We start from the raw sequence: 17267 nt of genomic DNA on the forward strand, positions 1-17267 counted from the left end.
ACCCCAGTTCCAAACCATCAGTTCTTCAGCTCTCAGCCTTCTTTATGGTCCAACTCGCACATCCTTACATGACTACTGGAAAAACCATACCTTTGACTATGTGGCGTTTGTGGGCAAAGTAACGTCTCTGCTTTTTAATACGCTGCCTAGGTTTGTCATAACTATTCTTCCAAGGAGCAAACATCTTTTAATTTCATGGCTGCAGTCTCCATTATGCAGTGATTTTGGAGCCCAAGAAAATAAATTCTGTCATTGTTTCCCCATACTTTCATAACCTATAAGTAATTACTGTTGACAGTTTGTTTGTTCTTTGTTTCTGTGTATATTTTTAAACTTAACTTGTGTCATACTCTATATGTAATTTTGGCTTCTGTTCTCCCCCAACTTTATGTTGAGAGCATTCTCTCACATTAAATTTTTTGGGAAAACATTGTCTTTGTCAGCTGCATAATATTACTTGTATGATTGTACAGTAATGTAACCATGGACCTGATATATCAGTTTAGGTTTTTTTTTTTTAAGGAATAAACCTAAAATTATTGCTTATTGATGCCTCTGTTTTGTAAAAAAAAAAAAAAAAGTATCTTTTTTTTTTTTTTGATTCAACAGGTGTTTATTCTCTTATTGAGAATAAACACCTATGTACAAGCACTGTTCGAGACTTAGAGTAGCCTTTGATTTTGATGAAAATTCCTACCCTCCTGGAGCTATCTTCTGGTTATTTGTTCTGTGGTAATAATTTGACATCATATACTTCATATATATGAAGCCTAAACAGTATTTTCATAATTTTATACACTTAGAAGTTTGGTCTAAACTCTGTAATGTAATCATTCCACTTTTTATTCTATATCTTTTTTTTTCCATTTGGGATCATTTAGTGATAGATACTGTTTATTGAATTGCTTTTTCAAGCAATGGTTTAAAAATCTTATTATAATGTAGAATTGTAGTTTTTCTCTTGTATAATTAAGTGATAGTACAGGGAATAAGAAGTAAAAGAAACAATTGAAAAAATTTTTTCTAAAATAGACATTAAAAACTGAAAGAAATTTTATTGATCGACACATAGTTGATCTACAATGTTAGTTTCAAGTGTGCATCATAGAGATTCAATATTTTTATACTCCACTTAAAGTTATTGTAAAATCCCGGGTATACTCCTTGTGCTGTGCGGCACATCCTTGTCTCTTACCTATAGCAGTCTGTACGTTTTTTACCCCTACCCCTGTATCTGTTCCTCTCCCCTCTGGGAACCACTGGTTTGTTCTCTGCCTGTTTCTGTTTTGTTATATTCATCTGTTTGTTTTATTTTTTAGATTCCACATGTAAGTGATGGCATAGGGTATTCATCTATTTCTGACTTATTTCAGTAAGCATAACACCCTCTAGTCCATGCATGTTGTTGCAGATGGCAGAAGTTCATATTTTACGGCTCAGTAATATTCCAGTGTGTGTGTGTGTGTGTGTGTGTGTGTGTGTACACCATTTTCTTTAGCCAGTCTTCTGTTGATGGACACCAAGGTGGCTTCCATATATTGGTTGTTGTAAATAATGCTACTGAGAACATTGGGGTGCATGTATGTTTTTGAATTAGTGTTTTTGTTTTCTTAGGATATATCACTTAGGCGTAGAATTGCTGGATCATATGGTAAAACTGAAAGAGATTTTAAGAGATCCTTCTAGTTTCCTCTTCATTGTAAGTTGAAAAAGCTGAGTTCTCTTCATGATAAGTGGCTTGTCCAGTGTCATATAGCTAGCTTATTAGAGTCTGTATAGACACAGCAGTCCAGTACTTTATTATATGTAGTCTGTATTCTTTTTGAAATATTATTTGCATTCAAAAAAGTATCTGGGCCTACTATGTGGCAGACAGTGAAATATGGTAAAATGTTTAAAATTAAGATAACTTTTTAGGCTGCAGAATCTTTGTTCTTAGAATGAAAGTTTTCTAAAACTTTAAGAAAAATTCTGCACTGAATGAGGTTATAGGATGTAAATAAGACTGTTGGCTCCATAAGGTGAAGTTCTGTGGTCTTCTTCATATCTGATTTCCTCGGGTCTGTTTGGCACTGTTATTTTCCAACAGTTTGTATCTTTGTGATATTGTTGGAAAATATTCTTCAGAGCATCTTTAAACTGTCGCCTTTGTCCTCTTTGCTTTCAGTTGCCCTACTTCAGCTCTACATACAAATTGTCTTTCCATCAACTGTGTTAATCTTCTTCTTGTTTTCATAGTTAAGCCCGTGGAGTTTTGTTGTAATAGCTTCTACAGCATGCTTATGCAACATTCATTAAGGAATATCACAAAGATTAAAGACCATACTGACAAGTACAAATAGTCACCATAATTAGAATTAATGATTTTTTAAATTTTCTACAGTAAAAATATAGAAAATAACTCTACTTACAGCTGTTTTTGAAAACTAGAGAAGGTTGATAACATTTTTAAAACACTTTATAATCTTTTTGATGTGTGTATGTGGGGGGGTGTGTGTCTATTTTTCCCCTAGTGTTGTCAAAAAAGTATTTGTTGTTTTGGTAATTTCATTTGTTGAGTTGCTAAATCGTGTCTGACTCTGCGACCCTATGGACACTAGGCTCCTCTGTCGTCCACTTTCTCCTGGAGCTTGCTCAAATTTTTGTCCATTGAGTTGGTGATGCTATCTAACCATGTCATCTTCTGTTGCCCCTTCTCCTTTTGCCTTCAGTCTTTCCCAGCATCAGGGTCTTTTCCAGTGAGTCAGCTCTTTGTGTTACGTGGCCAAAATATTGGAGCTTCAGCTTTAACATCAGTCTTTCCAGTGAACATTCAGGGTTGATTTCTTTTAGGACTGACTGGTTTGATCTCCTTGCAGTCCAGGGGACTCCCAAGTCTCTTCCAGCATCACAGTTCAAAAGCATCAATTCTTTGGCATTCAGCCTTCTTTAGAGTCCAACTCTCATATCCATATATGACTACTGAAAAAGCCATAGCTTTGATTACGTGGACCTTTGTCAGCAAGGTGATGTCTTTGCTTTTTAATATGCTGTGTACGTTTGTCATAGCTTTCTTTCCAAGGAGCAGGCATCTTAATTTCATGGCTGCAGTCACTGTCCACAGTGATCTTGGAGCCCAAGAAGATAAAATCTGTCACTGCTTCCTCTTTTCCCCCCTTCTATTTGCCATGAAGTGGTGGGATCAGATGCCATGATATTAGTTTTTTGAATGTATAGTTTCAAGCCAGCTTTTCCATCCTCCTCTTTCACCCTCATCGGAAGGCTCTTTAGTTCCTCTTCACTTTCTACCATGTGAGTGGTATCATCTGCATGTCTGAGGTTGTTGCTGTTTCTCCTGGCAGTCTTGATTCCATCTTGTGATTCATCCAGCCTGGCATTTTGCCTGATGTGTTCTGCATATAAGTTAAATAAGCAGGGTGACAGTATACAACTTTACGTTCATAGAATCATAAAAAAAACGAGAATTCCAGAAAAACATCTACTTCTGCTTCACTGACTACTCTAAAGCATTTGACTGTGAATTACAACTGTGGAAAATTCAAGAGTTGGGAATACCAGACCACCTTACCTGTCTCCTGAGAAATCTGTATGCTAGTCAAGAAGCAGCAGTTGTTCATAGAACTAGACATGGAACAACTGACTGGTTCAAAATTAGGAAAGGAGTACAAGGCTGTATGTCACCTGCTTATTTTAAGTGTTTTTACATTTAATGACAAATGAAGGAAAAGAATGAATGCATGTAATACAAATTGGTATAATGGAAAGAATACTGGATTTGGAATCACATGTTTGTGTTCTATCTTGCTCCTTACTCTTGGAGAAGTAATTCATATTTGTCCTCAAATCTCAGCTTTCACATTCTTTTCTCAGTAAGATATTTCATGACTCCTCCCTGCATTCCCATACAAATGTTTTTTCTGTTTTAGACTTTCTTTAGTACTTACACTTTTTGTTCAGAACGCTTTCTGTCTCTTGAAATGATACATTTCTATATTTGTCTAGATTTGCTTATTTGTTCTTCCTCCTTGGATTACAATTCAGAGGAGTAGGGCTTGTATCCATTTCATCACTACCTCCTTTGCCTTTGGCACAGGGCAGACGTGATAGGCAGTCCATAAATATTTTTTAAGTAAATGAACTACTCACTACTGTCTATCATATGCCAAGTTATTTCCTTCACAGCTATAAAACTGCAACCTCGCCTCTTATAGAAAGCCTTCTTTGAGAAAATCAGGACAAGAGATGTTCCTATACTACCTCCTTATAGATATATAGGACTGTTGAGTGTGCAAAATTGTACACCAACTTTTCTCTTGTTTCTCACAACTCAGTGAAATATTAGGCTGCTGCTGCTAAGTCGCTTCAGTTGTGTCCGACTCTGTGTGACCCCATAGACGGCAGCCCACCAGGCTCCTCTGTCCCTGGGATTCTCCAGGCAAGAATACTGGAGTGGGTTGCCATTTCCTTCTGCAATGCATGCATGCATGCTAAGTCGCTTCAGTCGTGTCCAACTCTGTGTGACCTCATGGACAGCAGCCCACCAGGCTCCTCTGTCCACAGGATTCTCTATGCAAGAATACTGGCCTAGACTGAAAGATCCTACAGTTAGGACTGTATATTTTGACTTATATCTGACATAGTGCCTCGCACATACATATCTGACAAAGACTCAAAAAATAAAACAAGTTCCAATTAGTACTTTTTTTGAAGTGACATTTATAAAAACTTGGCATTTTTTTAACGGCATTTTAAAATCTCCTTGTTTTATTGAGAATATTCATTTATAAATAAAAATTGAGTTTATGGAATAAATTCTTATTCATTTTTATTTAGTCATTTATTCATGTTCTGGTTAGGGTAAGACATTTGCCTGAGATCCGAGTTAGTTTTGAAAGACAAGTGTATATGGACATAATCTCTTTCCAGTAAATCTTGCAGCTATTTCCATGCCTACATATGTTACCATTTTTATATTTGGCTTCCAGATGACAAACACAGATGGCTGTAGTCTGAATTTCCAGCATGTTTTAGAATAAATGTTTTTCCAGTAATATAAAGTGTATCATTTCAGTATCAGATGATTAGCAATTGAACAGAGTTTTTGATTTTTGCTTATCTGCCATTTTTCAAGTTTAAGATAAAAAATAACTTTGATAGCTATTTATGATGTGATCTTGTTTTCTTTCTCACATTTTTACAAAACAGAAGTTTTCCTAAAAGGATATTATGGGTATTATTTTTCTGAGAATTTAATTTTGTTGTTTGTTTGGTTTTTCTATTTGTTTTCTTTGGTGTAGTAGAGAGATTATTGTGAGAGGGAATATTTTGTGTTTTAATTCATTTAATTACCACTTTGAATTCTGAGACCATGGAACTTTTTTAGGTAGTGGAATCTTTTATATCATCTTAGAGGGAATATTTTATGTTTTAATTCATTTAATTACCACTTTGAATTCTGAGACCATGGAACTTTTTTAGGTAGTGGAATCTTTTATATCATCTTAGTTCTTAGGTTCTGTGGAACAGTGCTTAAAATGATTCCTTTAATGTTAACTTTTCTGTAAAAAAATGCATTACCTTTTTTTCACTCAACCTTTATTTATTGAGTACTGCTCTAGGTTTTGAATATATAGCAGTGAACAAAAGTTCTTACCTTCATGGAGTTTACCTTTTGGTTAATTGTGAAAAAATAATATGACTTCATTTAATCAATGACATAGACCTGAAACAGTGTTTGGTAATTTTTTGTCCTTAGACGTAATTAGTTCTAACACAGTAATAAAACTGTTTTAGTTTTTATTCCATATCTTTTATTAACTTTTTCACTAGGTTTATTTAATAATGGATACTGTTGTCTCAGACAGAGGTTTGTTTGGTTTTTTTAAATCTTTTTATAGTGCAGGATTTTAACAAAAATTTTCTATTGTTATGTATTTGTGAGTATAAACATTAAGTATAAATGTTATATATAACCCTACAGAGATGGAATTTTAAACAAAATCTTCATCTTCGTCCTGATAGCCTCTGCTGTCTGAATAAATTTTTAAATATCAAGAATGTCATTATTTACACATTTTTGCTTTTGCATTCTTTTTGAGGGATCCTTTTAAAATGATATGCCTAGACTTCTGATTCTATTTACAGATAATATATAATAGTGTTTCAGTTGGTTTATTTTTAAGAATGAATTTCCTATCCAAAGTAGTTTAAATGCATTCCAGCAGCTTAATAATGTACAAATAGAGGCAACTAGTCTTGCATCTGTTCCTTAAGCAGATAGCAGAATAACTGAATAGTTGCTAAACAGCTGGGGAAAAATTTTTAATGTGATGTATCTTTATGTTCTACAAGGTCAGCGATTAGATATTTCTCACTTATTAATTAGACATTTGTTAAGTAAATCAGTCAGTTCAGTTGCTCAGTCATGTCTGACTCTTTGCAACCCCATGAATCACAGCACACCAGGCCTGCCTGTCCATCACCAACTCCCGGAGTTTACCCAAACTCATGTCCGTCGAGTCGGTGATGCCATCCAGCCATCTCATCCTCTCTCGTCCCCTTCTCCTCCTGCCCACAATCCTTCCCAGCATCAGGGTCTTTTCCAGTGAGTCAGCTCTTTGCATCAGGTGGCCAAAGGATTGGAGTTTCAGCTTCAACATCAGTCCTTCCAATGAATACCCAGGACTGATCTCCTTTAGGACGGACTGGTTGGATCTTCTTGCAGTCCAAGGGACTCTCAAGAGTATTCTCCAACACCACAGTTCAAAAGCATCAATTCTTCGACGCTCAGCTTTCTTCACAGTCCAGCTCTCACATCCATACATGACCACTGAAAAAACCATAGCCTTGACTAGATGGACCTTTGTTGGCAAAGTAACATCTCTGCTTTTTAATATGCTGTCTAGGTTGGTCATAACTTTCCTTCCAAGGAGTAAGAGTCTTTTAATTTCATGGCTGCAATCACCATCTGCAGTGATTACTGATCTATTAACTTTTCTTTATCTACAGAAAACAAAAGTATAACATATGCTATATGTTATTCTAATATCTGTCGCATAATTTGATAGTTAATGATATCAACATTGTCAAGATTCCTTTAATACTTTATATCCTAAGACATTTACTGACCGTCTTTGTAATTGTTCTAATTTATATATTATATAAATTCATCTAAATTATATAAGTTCATATATATTATATATATTATATAAGTTCATCTATTTCCTCTTTTTAAGGCAAAAGGGCTTACACTTGTTCTTGTGCTTTTCTCTCAGAATGACTGAGTTCAAATTAAATTTAGGAAGTGGTAGTTAATAGTTGCTTCATATAAAATTTAGAAAATTTACTGCAGCAAAAAGGAAATTTCATGTGAGCATAAGGAAAAATAGCTATAATCTCTAGAGATAGACCAAAGTTGTTATGGTTATATTCTTCCAGTGTTTATCCATGCCTATATATATAATGTTATTAAAATTTAAGGTTGATATAATTGTTGAAGGCTGTGAGCCTGAGGCCTCTCTTACCTTTGTTAAAAGAGATGCACATAAGTTTCCTCTTACTAAAAAAGGTTGTTTTCTTATACCTACTGCTGTGTCATAAACATTTATTAATAATGATTTATATTAATATTTTAATATTAATAATGGTTTACATTGGTATTATTTTAATTAATCCAGTATTGGCCAAAGTGTGTAATCTATACTTCTGATTTAGATAGTGATGAGATATTTTAGGTGATATATTGTTGATCTAGTATTAAATAAATAACAGTAGATAGTATTGTTAAAAAAAAAGGTTGACTACTTTCCGGTTTCTTTAAATCTATCTGCTTATGACAAGCCAAAAGTCTGTCTGGTACTAGTAGATTCTTAGCACCCTCTAACACTTGTCTGTTTTTCTTAGAACCTTCAGCAATGTCTAGCTAAAATTTTAATAATATAGTTTTATTTTTTATTGTATTCATTTTTGTTTCTATTTTTTTTAATCAAATGAATTGTCTTTTAATTTATGTCAAGGATTCAAAGTCTCCTTTTAAAATAAATCTGAATAAGAAAAATACACTAGTTAAAAGATATTAAGTAAATGGTAAGTCTTGGTGGCAACTGGAATGTGGCAGAAACCGTGAAGATGGTGTGCAGATGATTAAGGGCTGGGAGGCACTATTGTTTGATACTATTTGATACTATTAGTACTGATAAAAATATTTATAATTTTTTCCCACTGTAAACAAGGCTGCATTGATCATTGTATATCTAAAGCTTTTTGTATGAAATAATTACATTTACTAGAATATGTAAGTAGAATTTGCAGAAATTCCACAGAGCAAATGCATTTAGATTTCCTGTATTTTCATATAATCTCATATCCAGAGATTATAGTTTTACTGAACAATGAATGAGGGCACCTGGTTTTTGTTCTTTTTATTCTCCCCAACTCTGGGCTAGTTTCTTTCTTTAGACGTGATATTTTCAGTTCTCAATATTTGAATGACATTCGTTCGGAAATACCTGCTTTCTTTGCAATTCAGCAGTCATTCTTATATTAAAGACAGTATCCATTGTCCTTTATTTTGTCATCATTTTAGTGATGGGTTGATCCTTAAAGAAAATGACTCCAAAGCTACTTTTTTGTTAGTGGTGATAAACAAAAATTATCTTTGACAATAATGATTTTTTTTTTTCCTGTAGCTTGCCCAGTTTCGACAAAGGAAAGCTCAGTCTGATGGGCAGAATCCTAAGAAGCAGAAAAAAAAGAGAAAAACTTCAAGCAGTAAACATGACATGTCAGCATACCATGCTGTAAACATTGAGCAATCACAGAGTGATGAGATGTGTGTAAATAGTTCTCAGAGATCAGGAGCAGCCGTGCCTCCTGAATCCACGATAACGAGAACTCTACACAGTGGAGAAATAGTTCGATGTGACCAGGTCTTCTCTGTTGAAGTGAGTATTCATCCGGATTTTTAAACACCAGCATTCTAAGTATAAAGTTACTGTAATAACATCACTCATTAGTATCCTGTGTGATTTTTGTGAGCTTGATTCAACACACATTTATTGAGCAACTGTAATATACCAAAGATTGAGCACGAAGGATACAAAGATAAATATGACAGTCTCCGTACTTTAGGAAGGTCAGTCTAGTGGGGAAGGTAGACGTAAGACAGGTTAAATAGTCTGATGAGAGCTGTGCTAACAACAATGCATATGGTGCCCTAAAGTGCCATGATTTGGGGGAATGCCCAAATTAGTCTTGTGTGTGTTACTTGGGAAAGTTTCCTGGAAGAGATAATAGAACCAGGTCTTGAAATGTGAGTTAAAATTAGCTAGAGGCAAAGAAGTAGGACAGACAGCCTCTGTGCTAAAGAATCAGCATTCTCAAAGACATGAAACAGTGTGATGTGTTTTGGAAGCCTTAAGTAGTTTAGCTTTAAATGGATATCCAAGTGACCCCGATAGGGTGGTGGTAAAGGTGAAGCAGGGGAGATTACACCTGGCCCGTAGGAAGTTTTCCTCAATAAATGCTAATTTTCTTCCCCCCATTAATGATGGAATTTCCAAGAATAAGGAGATGAGGGAGAGGTTAAGAGTGGATTGGGTGGTGGGTGGAATGGTGATACTCCAACTAAGACCGAACTTGAACTATGGGATGCTTAGGAGGAAGAGTGTTGGCCAAGGCATATGATGATTATAGTGTGGGTTGTGCGCTGGCATACTTAGCTGGAAATAGGATTTAGATGTATAGGCTTCAGTCAAGAGTCAGAGATGTCATAGATATTTGTTGTTCATCATAGAAGTGGCTCTTACTGAGTTTTTCCTGCTTAGAGTTTTTTGAGCATTTTGGATACATAGATGAATGTTTTTCATCAAATTTGGGAAGTTGTCAGTCATTATACCTTCAAATACTCTTTCTGACCCTTTCCTCTCCTTCTGCGTCTCCATTATGCATATGTTAGTACGTTTGGTATTGTTGCATAGATCTTTGACGATCTGTTCTTTTTACTTACTTGTTTAAAGTATTTACTTACTGGCTGCCTCGGGTCTTAGTTGTGTCACGCGGGCTTTCTTACTGTGGCATGCAGCTCTCCACTTGCATCACACGAACTCCAGGGTGCACGAGCTTGGTTGCCTCACAGCATGTGGGATCTCAGTTTCCCTGACCAGGGACTGAACCCACGTCCCCTCCATTGCAAGGTGGATTCTTAATCGCTGGACCACCAGGGAAGTCCCTGTTCTTTTTATAAAAAATTCTTTTTTTCCCCTCAAACTGGGTAATTTCAGTTGAACTTTTTTTGAAATTTGCTGCTGCTTCTTCCTCCTCAGATCTGCTGTTAAACCCCTCTAGTGAATTTTACTTTTCAGTTATTTTACTTTTAAATTCACAATTTCTGTTTGTTTTTTTATATGTTCTTTTTTCTTTAATATCCCGTTTAGTGAGGCATTGTTCTTATAATTTTCTTTAGTTTTTTAGGCATTGTTTCCTCCATTTATGTGACTTTTTAAGAAATATGTAACTTAAAATCTTTGTCTAGTAAGTGCAACATCTGTGTTTCCTTAGGGACAGTTTCTGCCGACTACTGTTTTTCTTGTGTATGGGCCATGTTTTCCTTTTTCTGTATAATTTTTTGTTGAAGTCTGGATCTTTTATGTAATAAAATATGACAACTGTAGTGCTTGATTTGATTTGAAGAATAGTTTCATTTTCTGCTGGACAAATCAATACATGGGCCCTTCCCTGGAATTTAGCGTTTCAAGTGCAGAGTGTCTTGTTCACCATTTGATCCTCAGCAGCACAGTTTTTAGTACACAATATGCATGTAATCAATAGTCCATTTAAAAGACTTTAGTGAGTGAACAAACCAAGAGGGCATACATCGTGAAAGTATATTAGATTTAAAAGAGGGCCGCGTAAGTCAGTTACAGGATTTTAGAATAGGAGTTAGCTTATTATTTCTGTTCCTGGCATCAGTTACTACATCAGCGAGGAGATGGACTTGAAACTTGGTCTTGAGAGCTGAGTAAAATTTCTCTAAGTGTAGGTGAGAAGGGAGACAGTGATGGTTCGTATTTGGTTGTTTATGGGTTTTGCATTCTTTGGTTGTTTAGTTGTTTTGTTTTGGGGTTTTTTTGCGGGGGGTCATTAGACAGATACTTTGTTATCTTTCGCCATTTTGAAGGAATACTCTTCAGAGTTCAGTGTGTATATAGATCATGTCTGTGATCTTTTTATTATTATTATTATTATTATTATTTTTATAAATTTATTTATTTTAGTTGGGGGCTAATTACTTTACAATATTGTAATAGTTTTTGCCATACATTGACATGAATCAGCCATGGGTTTACATGTGTTCCCCTTCCTGGACCCCTCACCCACCTCCCTCCCCATCCCATCCCTCTGGGTCATCCCATTGCCCCGGCCCTGAGCCCTTGTCTCATGCATCGAACATGGAATGGTGTTCTGTTTCACATATGATAATATACATGTTTCAATGCTGTTCTCCCAGAACGTCCCACCCTCACCTTCTCCCTCAGAGTCCATAAAATTGTTCCATGCATCTGTGTCTCTTATTCTGTCCCGCATATAGGGTTATCGTTACCATCTTTCAAATTCCATATATATGCTTCACTCTGTCTGCGATGTTTTTAGAATGCAGATTTCTAATTCAGCAGGTCTGGGTGGAACCCATGAGTCAAATTTTTTTTTAATTGAAGTATAGCTAATTTACAATGTTGTGTAGTTTCTGTTGTACAGCAAAGTGATTCAGTTATACATATATATTTGTGTATACTTTTTAATATTTTTTCCACTGTGGTTTATTCAGTTCAGTTCAGTCGCTCAGTCGTGTCCCACTCTTTGTGACCCCATGACTTGCAGCACGCCAGGCCTCTCTGTCCATCACCAACTCCCAGAGTCTACCCAAACCCATGTCCATCGAATCGGTGATGCCATCCAACCATCTCATCCTCTGTCATCCCCTTCTCCTCCTGCCCCCAATCCTACCCAGCATTAGGGTCTTTTCCAGTGAGTCAACTCTTCGCATGAGGTGGCCAAAGTATTGTAGTTTCAGCTTCAACATCAGTCCTTCCAATGACCACCCAGGATTGATGTCCTTTAGGATGGATTGATTGGATCTCCTTGCAGTCCAAGGGACTCTCAAGAATCTTCTCCAACACCACAGTTCAAAAGCATCAATTCTTCGGCTCTCAGCTTTCTTCACAGTCCAACTCTCACATCCATACATGACCACTGGAAAAACCATAGCCTTGACTAGATGGACTTTTGTTGGCAAAGTAATGTCTCTGCTTTTAAATATGCTATCTAGGTTGGCCATAACCTTCCTTCCAAGGAGTAAGCGTATTTTAATTTCATGGCTGCAATCACCATCAGCAGTGATTTTGGAGCCCCAAAAAATAAAATCTGATACTGTTTCCACTGTTTCCCCATCTATTTCCCATAAAGTGATGGGACCAGATGCCATGATCTTAGTTTTCTGAACGTTGAGCTTTAAGCCAACTTTTTCACTCTCCTCTTTCACTTTCATCAAGAGGCTCTTTAGTTCTTCTTCACTTTCTGCCATAAGGGTGGTGTCATCTGCATATCTGAGGTTATTGATATTTCTCCCAGCAATCTTGATTCCAGCTTGTGTTTCTTCCAGCCCAGCGTTTCTCATGATGTACTCTGCATATAAGTTAAATAAGCAGGGTGACAATATACAGCCTTGACGTACTCCTTTTCCTCTTTGGAACCAGTCTGTTGTTCCATGTCCAGTTCTAACTGTTGCTTCCTGACCTGCATACAGGTTTCTCAAGAGACAGGTCAGATGGTCTGGTATTCCCATCTCTTTCAGAATTTTCCACAGTTTATTGTGATCCACAGTCAAAGGGTTTGGCATAGTCAATAAAGCAGAAATAGATGTTTTTTTGGAACTCTCTCCCTTTTTCGATGATCCAGCGGATATTGGCAATTTGATCTCTGGTTCCTCTGCCTTTTCTGAAACCAGCTTGAACATCTGGAAGTTCACGGTTCACGTATTGCTGAAGCCTGGCTTGGAGAATTTTGAGCATTACTTTACTAGCATGTGAGATGAGTGCAATTGTGCGGTAATTTGAGCATTCTTATTACAAGGTAGAAAATATAGTTCTGTGTGCTACACAGTAGGACCTGTTTTTTATCTGTTTTGTATATAGTAGATTGTATCTGCTAATCTCAAACTTCTAATTTCTCCTGCCTTTTTTGGTAACCATGTTTGTTTTCTGTGTCTGTTTTGCTTGTTTGAGTTTGCTTCTGTTTTGTAAATAAGTTCATTTGTGTCATTTTTAAAGTGATATCATATGATTTTTGTCTTTCTCTGTTTGACTTACTTCTTTTGGTATGATAATCTCTAGGTGCATCCATGTTACTGCAAATGGTGTTATTTCATTTTTTATGGTTGAATAATATTCTGTTATCTGTGTATGTGTGTGTATATCAAATTCTTTATCCATTCTTCTGTTGATGGATACTTAGGTTGTTTCTGTGTCTTGGCTATTGTAAATAGTGCTGCTGGGAACATTAGGGATGCATGTATCTTTTTGAATTAGTGTTTTCTTCAGATATATGCCTGAGAGTGTGATTGCTGGATCATATAGTAATCATCTAAGTATTATGTTGGCTGTGGGTTTGTCATAAATAGCTTTGATTATGTTGACATCTGTTCCCTTTATACCAACTTTGATAAGAGTTTTTATCATGAATGGATATTGCACAAAAATAAACTCAAAATGGATAAAAGATCCTGAATATTAGATTGGGTACTATAAAACTGAGGAAAATGTAGGCAGAAATTGACATAGATTGTAGCAATATCTTTTTCAATCTGTTTCCTAGAGGAATGGAAATAAAAGCAAAAATAAGCAAATGGGACCTAATTAAGCACAGAAGCTTTTGCATAGCAAAGGAAACCATACACAAAACAAAATGACAAAATACAGAATGGGAGAAAATATTTGTAAATAATGTGACCAATAAGGGATTAATATCCAAAATTTATAAACAGCTCATTCTACTCTATCAAAAGACAAACAAACCAATTGAAAGCTAGGCAAGGGACTAAATAGACATTTCTCAAAGAAGATATACAGATGGCTAAGAGGCACATGAAAGGATGCTCAGCATCACTAATTATTAGAGAAATGTAAATCAAAGCTATAGTAAGATATCACCTCGTACTAGTCAGAATATAGCAAATTATAGTCACTAAGTCTATGAATCTGTTTCTGTTTTGTAAACAATTCATTTGTATCATTTTTTTTAGGTTCTACATAAAAGTGACATCATATGATATTTGTCTTTCTCTCACTTCACTTAGTATAATAATCTCCAGGTCCAGCAGTGTTGGCATAGATGGCATTATTTCTTTCTTCTTAGTGATTGAGTAATATTCCATTACATATATGTACTTTATTTTCTTGGGCTCCAAAATCACTGCAGATGGTGACTGCAGCCATGAAATTAAAAGACGCTTGCTCCTTGGAAGAAAAGCTATGACCAACCTAGACAGCATATTAAAAAGTAGAGACGTTACTTTGCCAACAAAGGTCTGTCTAGTCAAAGCTGTGGTTTTTCCAGTGGTCATGTGTGGATGTGAGAGTTGGACTATAAAGAAAGCTGAGCGCCAAAGAAGGGATGCTTTTGAACCATGGTGTTGGAGAAGACTCTTGAGAGTCTCTTGGACTGCAAGGAGGTCCAACCAGTCCATCCTAAAGGAAATCAGTCCTGAATATTCATTGGAAGGACTAATGCTGAAGCTAAAATTCCAATACTTTGGCCACTTGGTGCGAAGAACTGACTCATTTGGAAAACACCCTGATGCTGGGAAAGATTGAAGGCGGGAGGAGAAGGGGACGACAGAGGATGAGATGGTTGGATGGCATCACTGACTCGATGGACATGAATTTGAGTGTACTCTGGGAGTTGGTGATGGACAGGGAGGCCTGGTGTGCTGCGGTTCATGGGGTTGCAAAGAGTCGGACAAGACTGAGCAACTGAACTGACTGACCAGATCTTCTTTATTCATTCCTCTGTCAGTGGGCATTTAGATTGCTTCCATGTCTTGGCTGTTATCACTTCTAGTAAACATTGGAGTGTATGTATCCTTTGAACCATGGTTTTGTGCAGTTATATGCTCAGGAGTGGTATTATTGTATCTTAACGGTAGCTCTATTTTTAATTTTTTAAGGAACCTCCGTATGGTTCTCCATAGTATCTATACCAACTTACTTTCCCATAAACTGTATAGGAGGGTTCCTGTTTCTCCACACACTCTGCTACATTTTTTGTTTGTAGACTTTGTGATGATGGCCATTCTGACTAGTGTGAGAGGAAGCAATAGATAGAGAGTTTGGGAGAATAGATAGAGAGTTTGACACGTACACTCTGCTACATTTAAAATAGATAACCAACAAGGGCCTACTGTATAGCACAGGGAACTCCGCTCAATATTCTGTAATAACCTAAATGGGAAAGAACTTGAGAAAGAATGGATACGTCGGTTTGTATTAATATAACTCAATCACTTTGCTGTATATTTGAAACTAACACAACATTGTTAATCAACTATAATCCAATATAAAATAATAAAAAAAATTAAAAAAACAGAACAGATGTTGAATTATATCAGATGCTTTTTCTGCATCTGTTGATATGATCATACATTTTTTGTCTTTTTTCTGTGATGTGGTGTATCACATTAATTGATATGCGTCTGTTGAACCATCCTTGTGAATCTGGGATGAATCCACCTTAAACATGGTGCATGATCCTTTTTAATGTGTTAGTGGGTTTGGTTTGCTTGTTTTGTTGAGAATTTTTAAATTTATAATCATCAAAGATCAGTTCAGTTCAGTCACTCAGTCGTGTCCGACTCTTTGTAATGCCATGGGCTGAATAAAGCATGCCAGGCCTCCTTGTACGTCACCGACTAACGGAGTTTACCCAAACTCATGTCCATTGAATCGGTGATGCCATCCAACCATCTCATCTTCTGCCATCCCCTTCTCCTCCTGCCTTCAATCTTTCCCAGCATCAGGGTCTTTCCCAATGAGTCAGTTCTTTGCATCAGGTGGCCACAGTATTGGAGTTTCAGCTTCAACATCAGTCCTTCTAATTAACACCCAGGACTAATCTCCTTTAGGATGGACTGGTTGGATCTCCTTGCAGTCCAAGGGACTCTCAAGAGTCTTCTCCAACACCACAGTTCAAAAGCATCCATTCTTCAGTGCTCAGCTTTCTTTATATTCCAACTCTTACATCCAAACATGACAACTGGAAAAACCATAGCCTTGACTAGACGGACCTTTGTTGGCAAAGTAATGTCTCTGCTTTTTAATATGCTGTCTAGGTTGGTCAAACTTTTCTTCCAAAGAGCAAGCATCTTTTAATTTCATGGCTGCAGTCACCATCTGCAGTGATTTTGGAGCCCAAGAAAATAAAGTCAGCCACTATTTCCACTGTTTCCCCATCTATTTGACATGAAGTGATGGGACTGGCTGCCATGGTCTTAGTTTTTTGAATGTTGAGTTTTAAGGCAACCTTTTCACTCTCCTGTTTCACTTTCATCAGAAGGCTCTTGAGTTCTTCTCTTTCTGCCATAAGGGTGGTGTCATCTGCATATCTAAGGTTATTGATATTTCTCCCAGCAATCTTGATTCTAGCTTGTGCTTCATACAGCCCAGCATTTCTCATGATGTACTCTGCATATAAGTTAAATAAGCAGAGTGACAATAACAGCCTTGATGTGCTCCTTTTCCTATTTGGAACCAGTCTGTTGTTCCATGTCCAGTTCTAACTGTTGCTTCCTGACCTGCATACAGATTTCTCAAGAGGCAGGTCAGGTTTTTTGGTATTTCCATCTCTTGAAGAATTTTCCACAGTTTGTTGTAGTCCACACAATCAAAGGCTTTGGTGTAGTCAATAAAGCAGAAGTAGGTGTTTTCCTGAAACTCTTGCTTTTTCGATGCTCCAGTGGATGTTGGCAGTTTGATCTCTGGTTCCTCTGCCTTTTCTAAAACCAACTTGAACATCTGGAAGTTCATGGTTCACGTACTGTTGAAGCCTGGCTTGAAGAATTTTGAGCATTACTTTACTAGTGTGTGAGATGAGTGCAATTGTGCTGTTGTTTGAGCTTTCTTTGGGATTGGAATGAAAACTGACCTTTTCCAGTCCTGTGGCTGCTGCTGAGTTTTCCAAATTTGCTGGCGTATTGAGTGCAGCACTTTCACAGCATC

At 36.6% G+C, this 17267-nt stretch overlaps 1 protein-coding gene across 4 annotated transcripts in view; it reads left to right on the top strand.

The window, feature by feature from the left end:
- AKAP9 (A-kinase anchoring protein 9) overlaps positions 1–17267 on the top strand; it is a 159575-nt gene that overhangs the window by 14704 nt on the left and 127604 nt on the right. For all 4 annotated transcript variants that reach the window (XM_081531342.1, XM_081531343.1, XM_081531344.1 and 1 more), the window contains exon 2: positions 8688–8942. In XM_081531342.1, the coding sequence (XP_081387468.1) occupies positions 8688–8942 (255 nt within the window). The remainder of the gene's footprint in view (positions 1–8687; positions 8943–17267) is intronic.

This window comes from Giraffa tippelskirchi, chromosome 10, assembly GCF_054371585.1.
Source record: "Giraffa tippelskirchi isolate mGirTip1 chromosome 10, T2T-mGirTip1v1.2.pri, whole genome shotgun sequence".
NCBI lineage: Eukaryota > Metazoa > Chordata > Mammalia > Artiodactyla > Giraffidae > Giraffa > Giraffa tippelskirchi.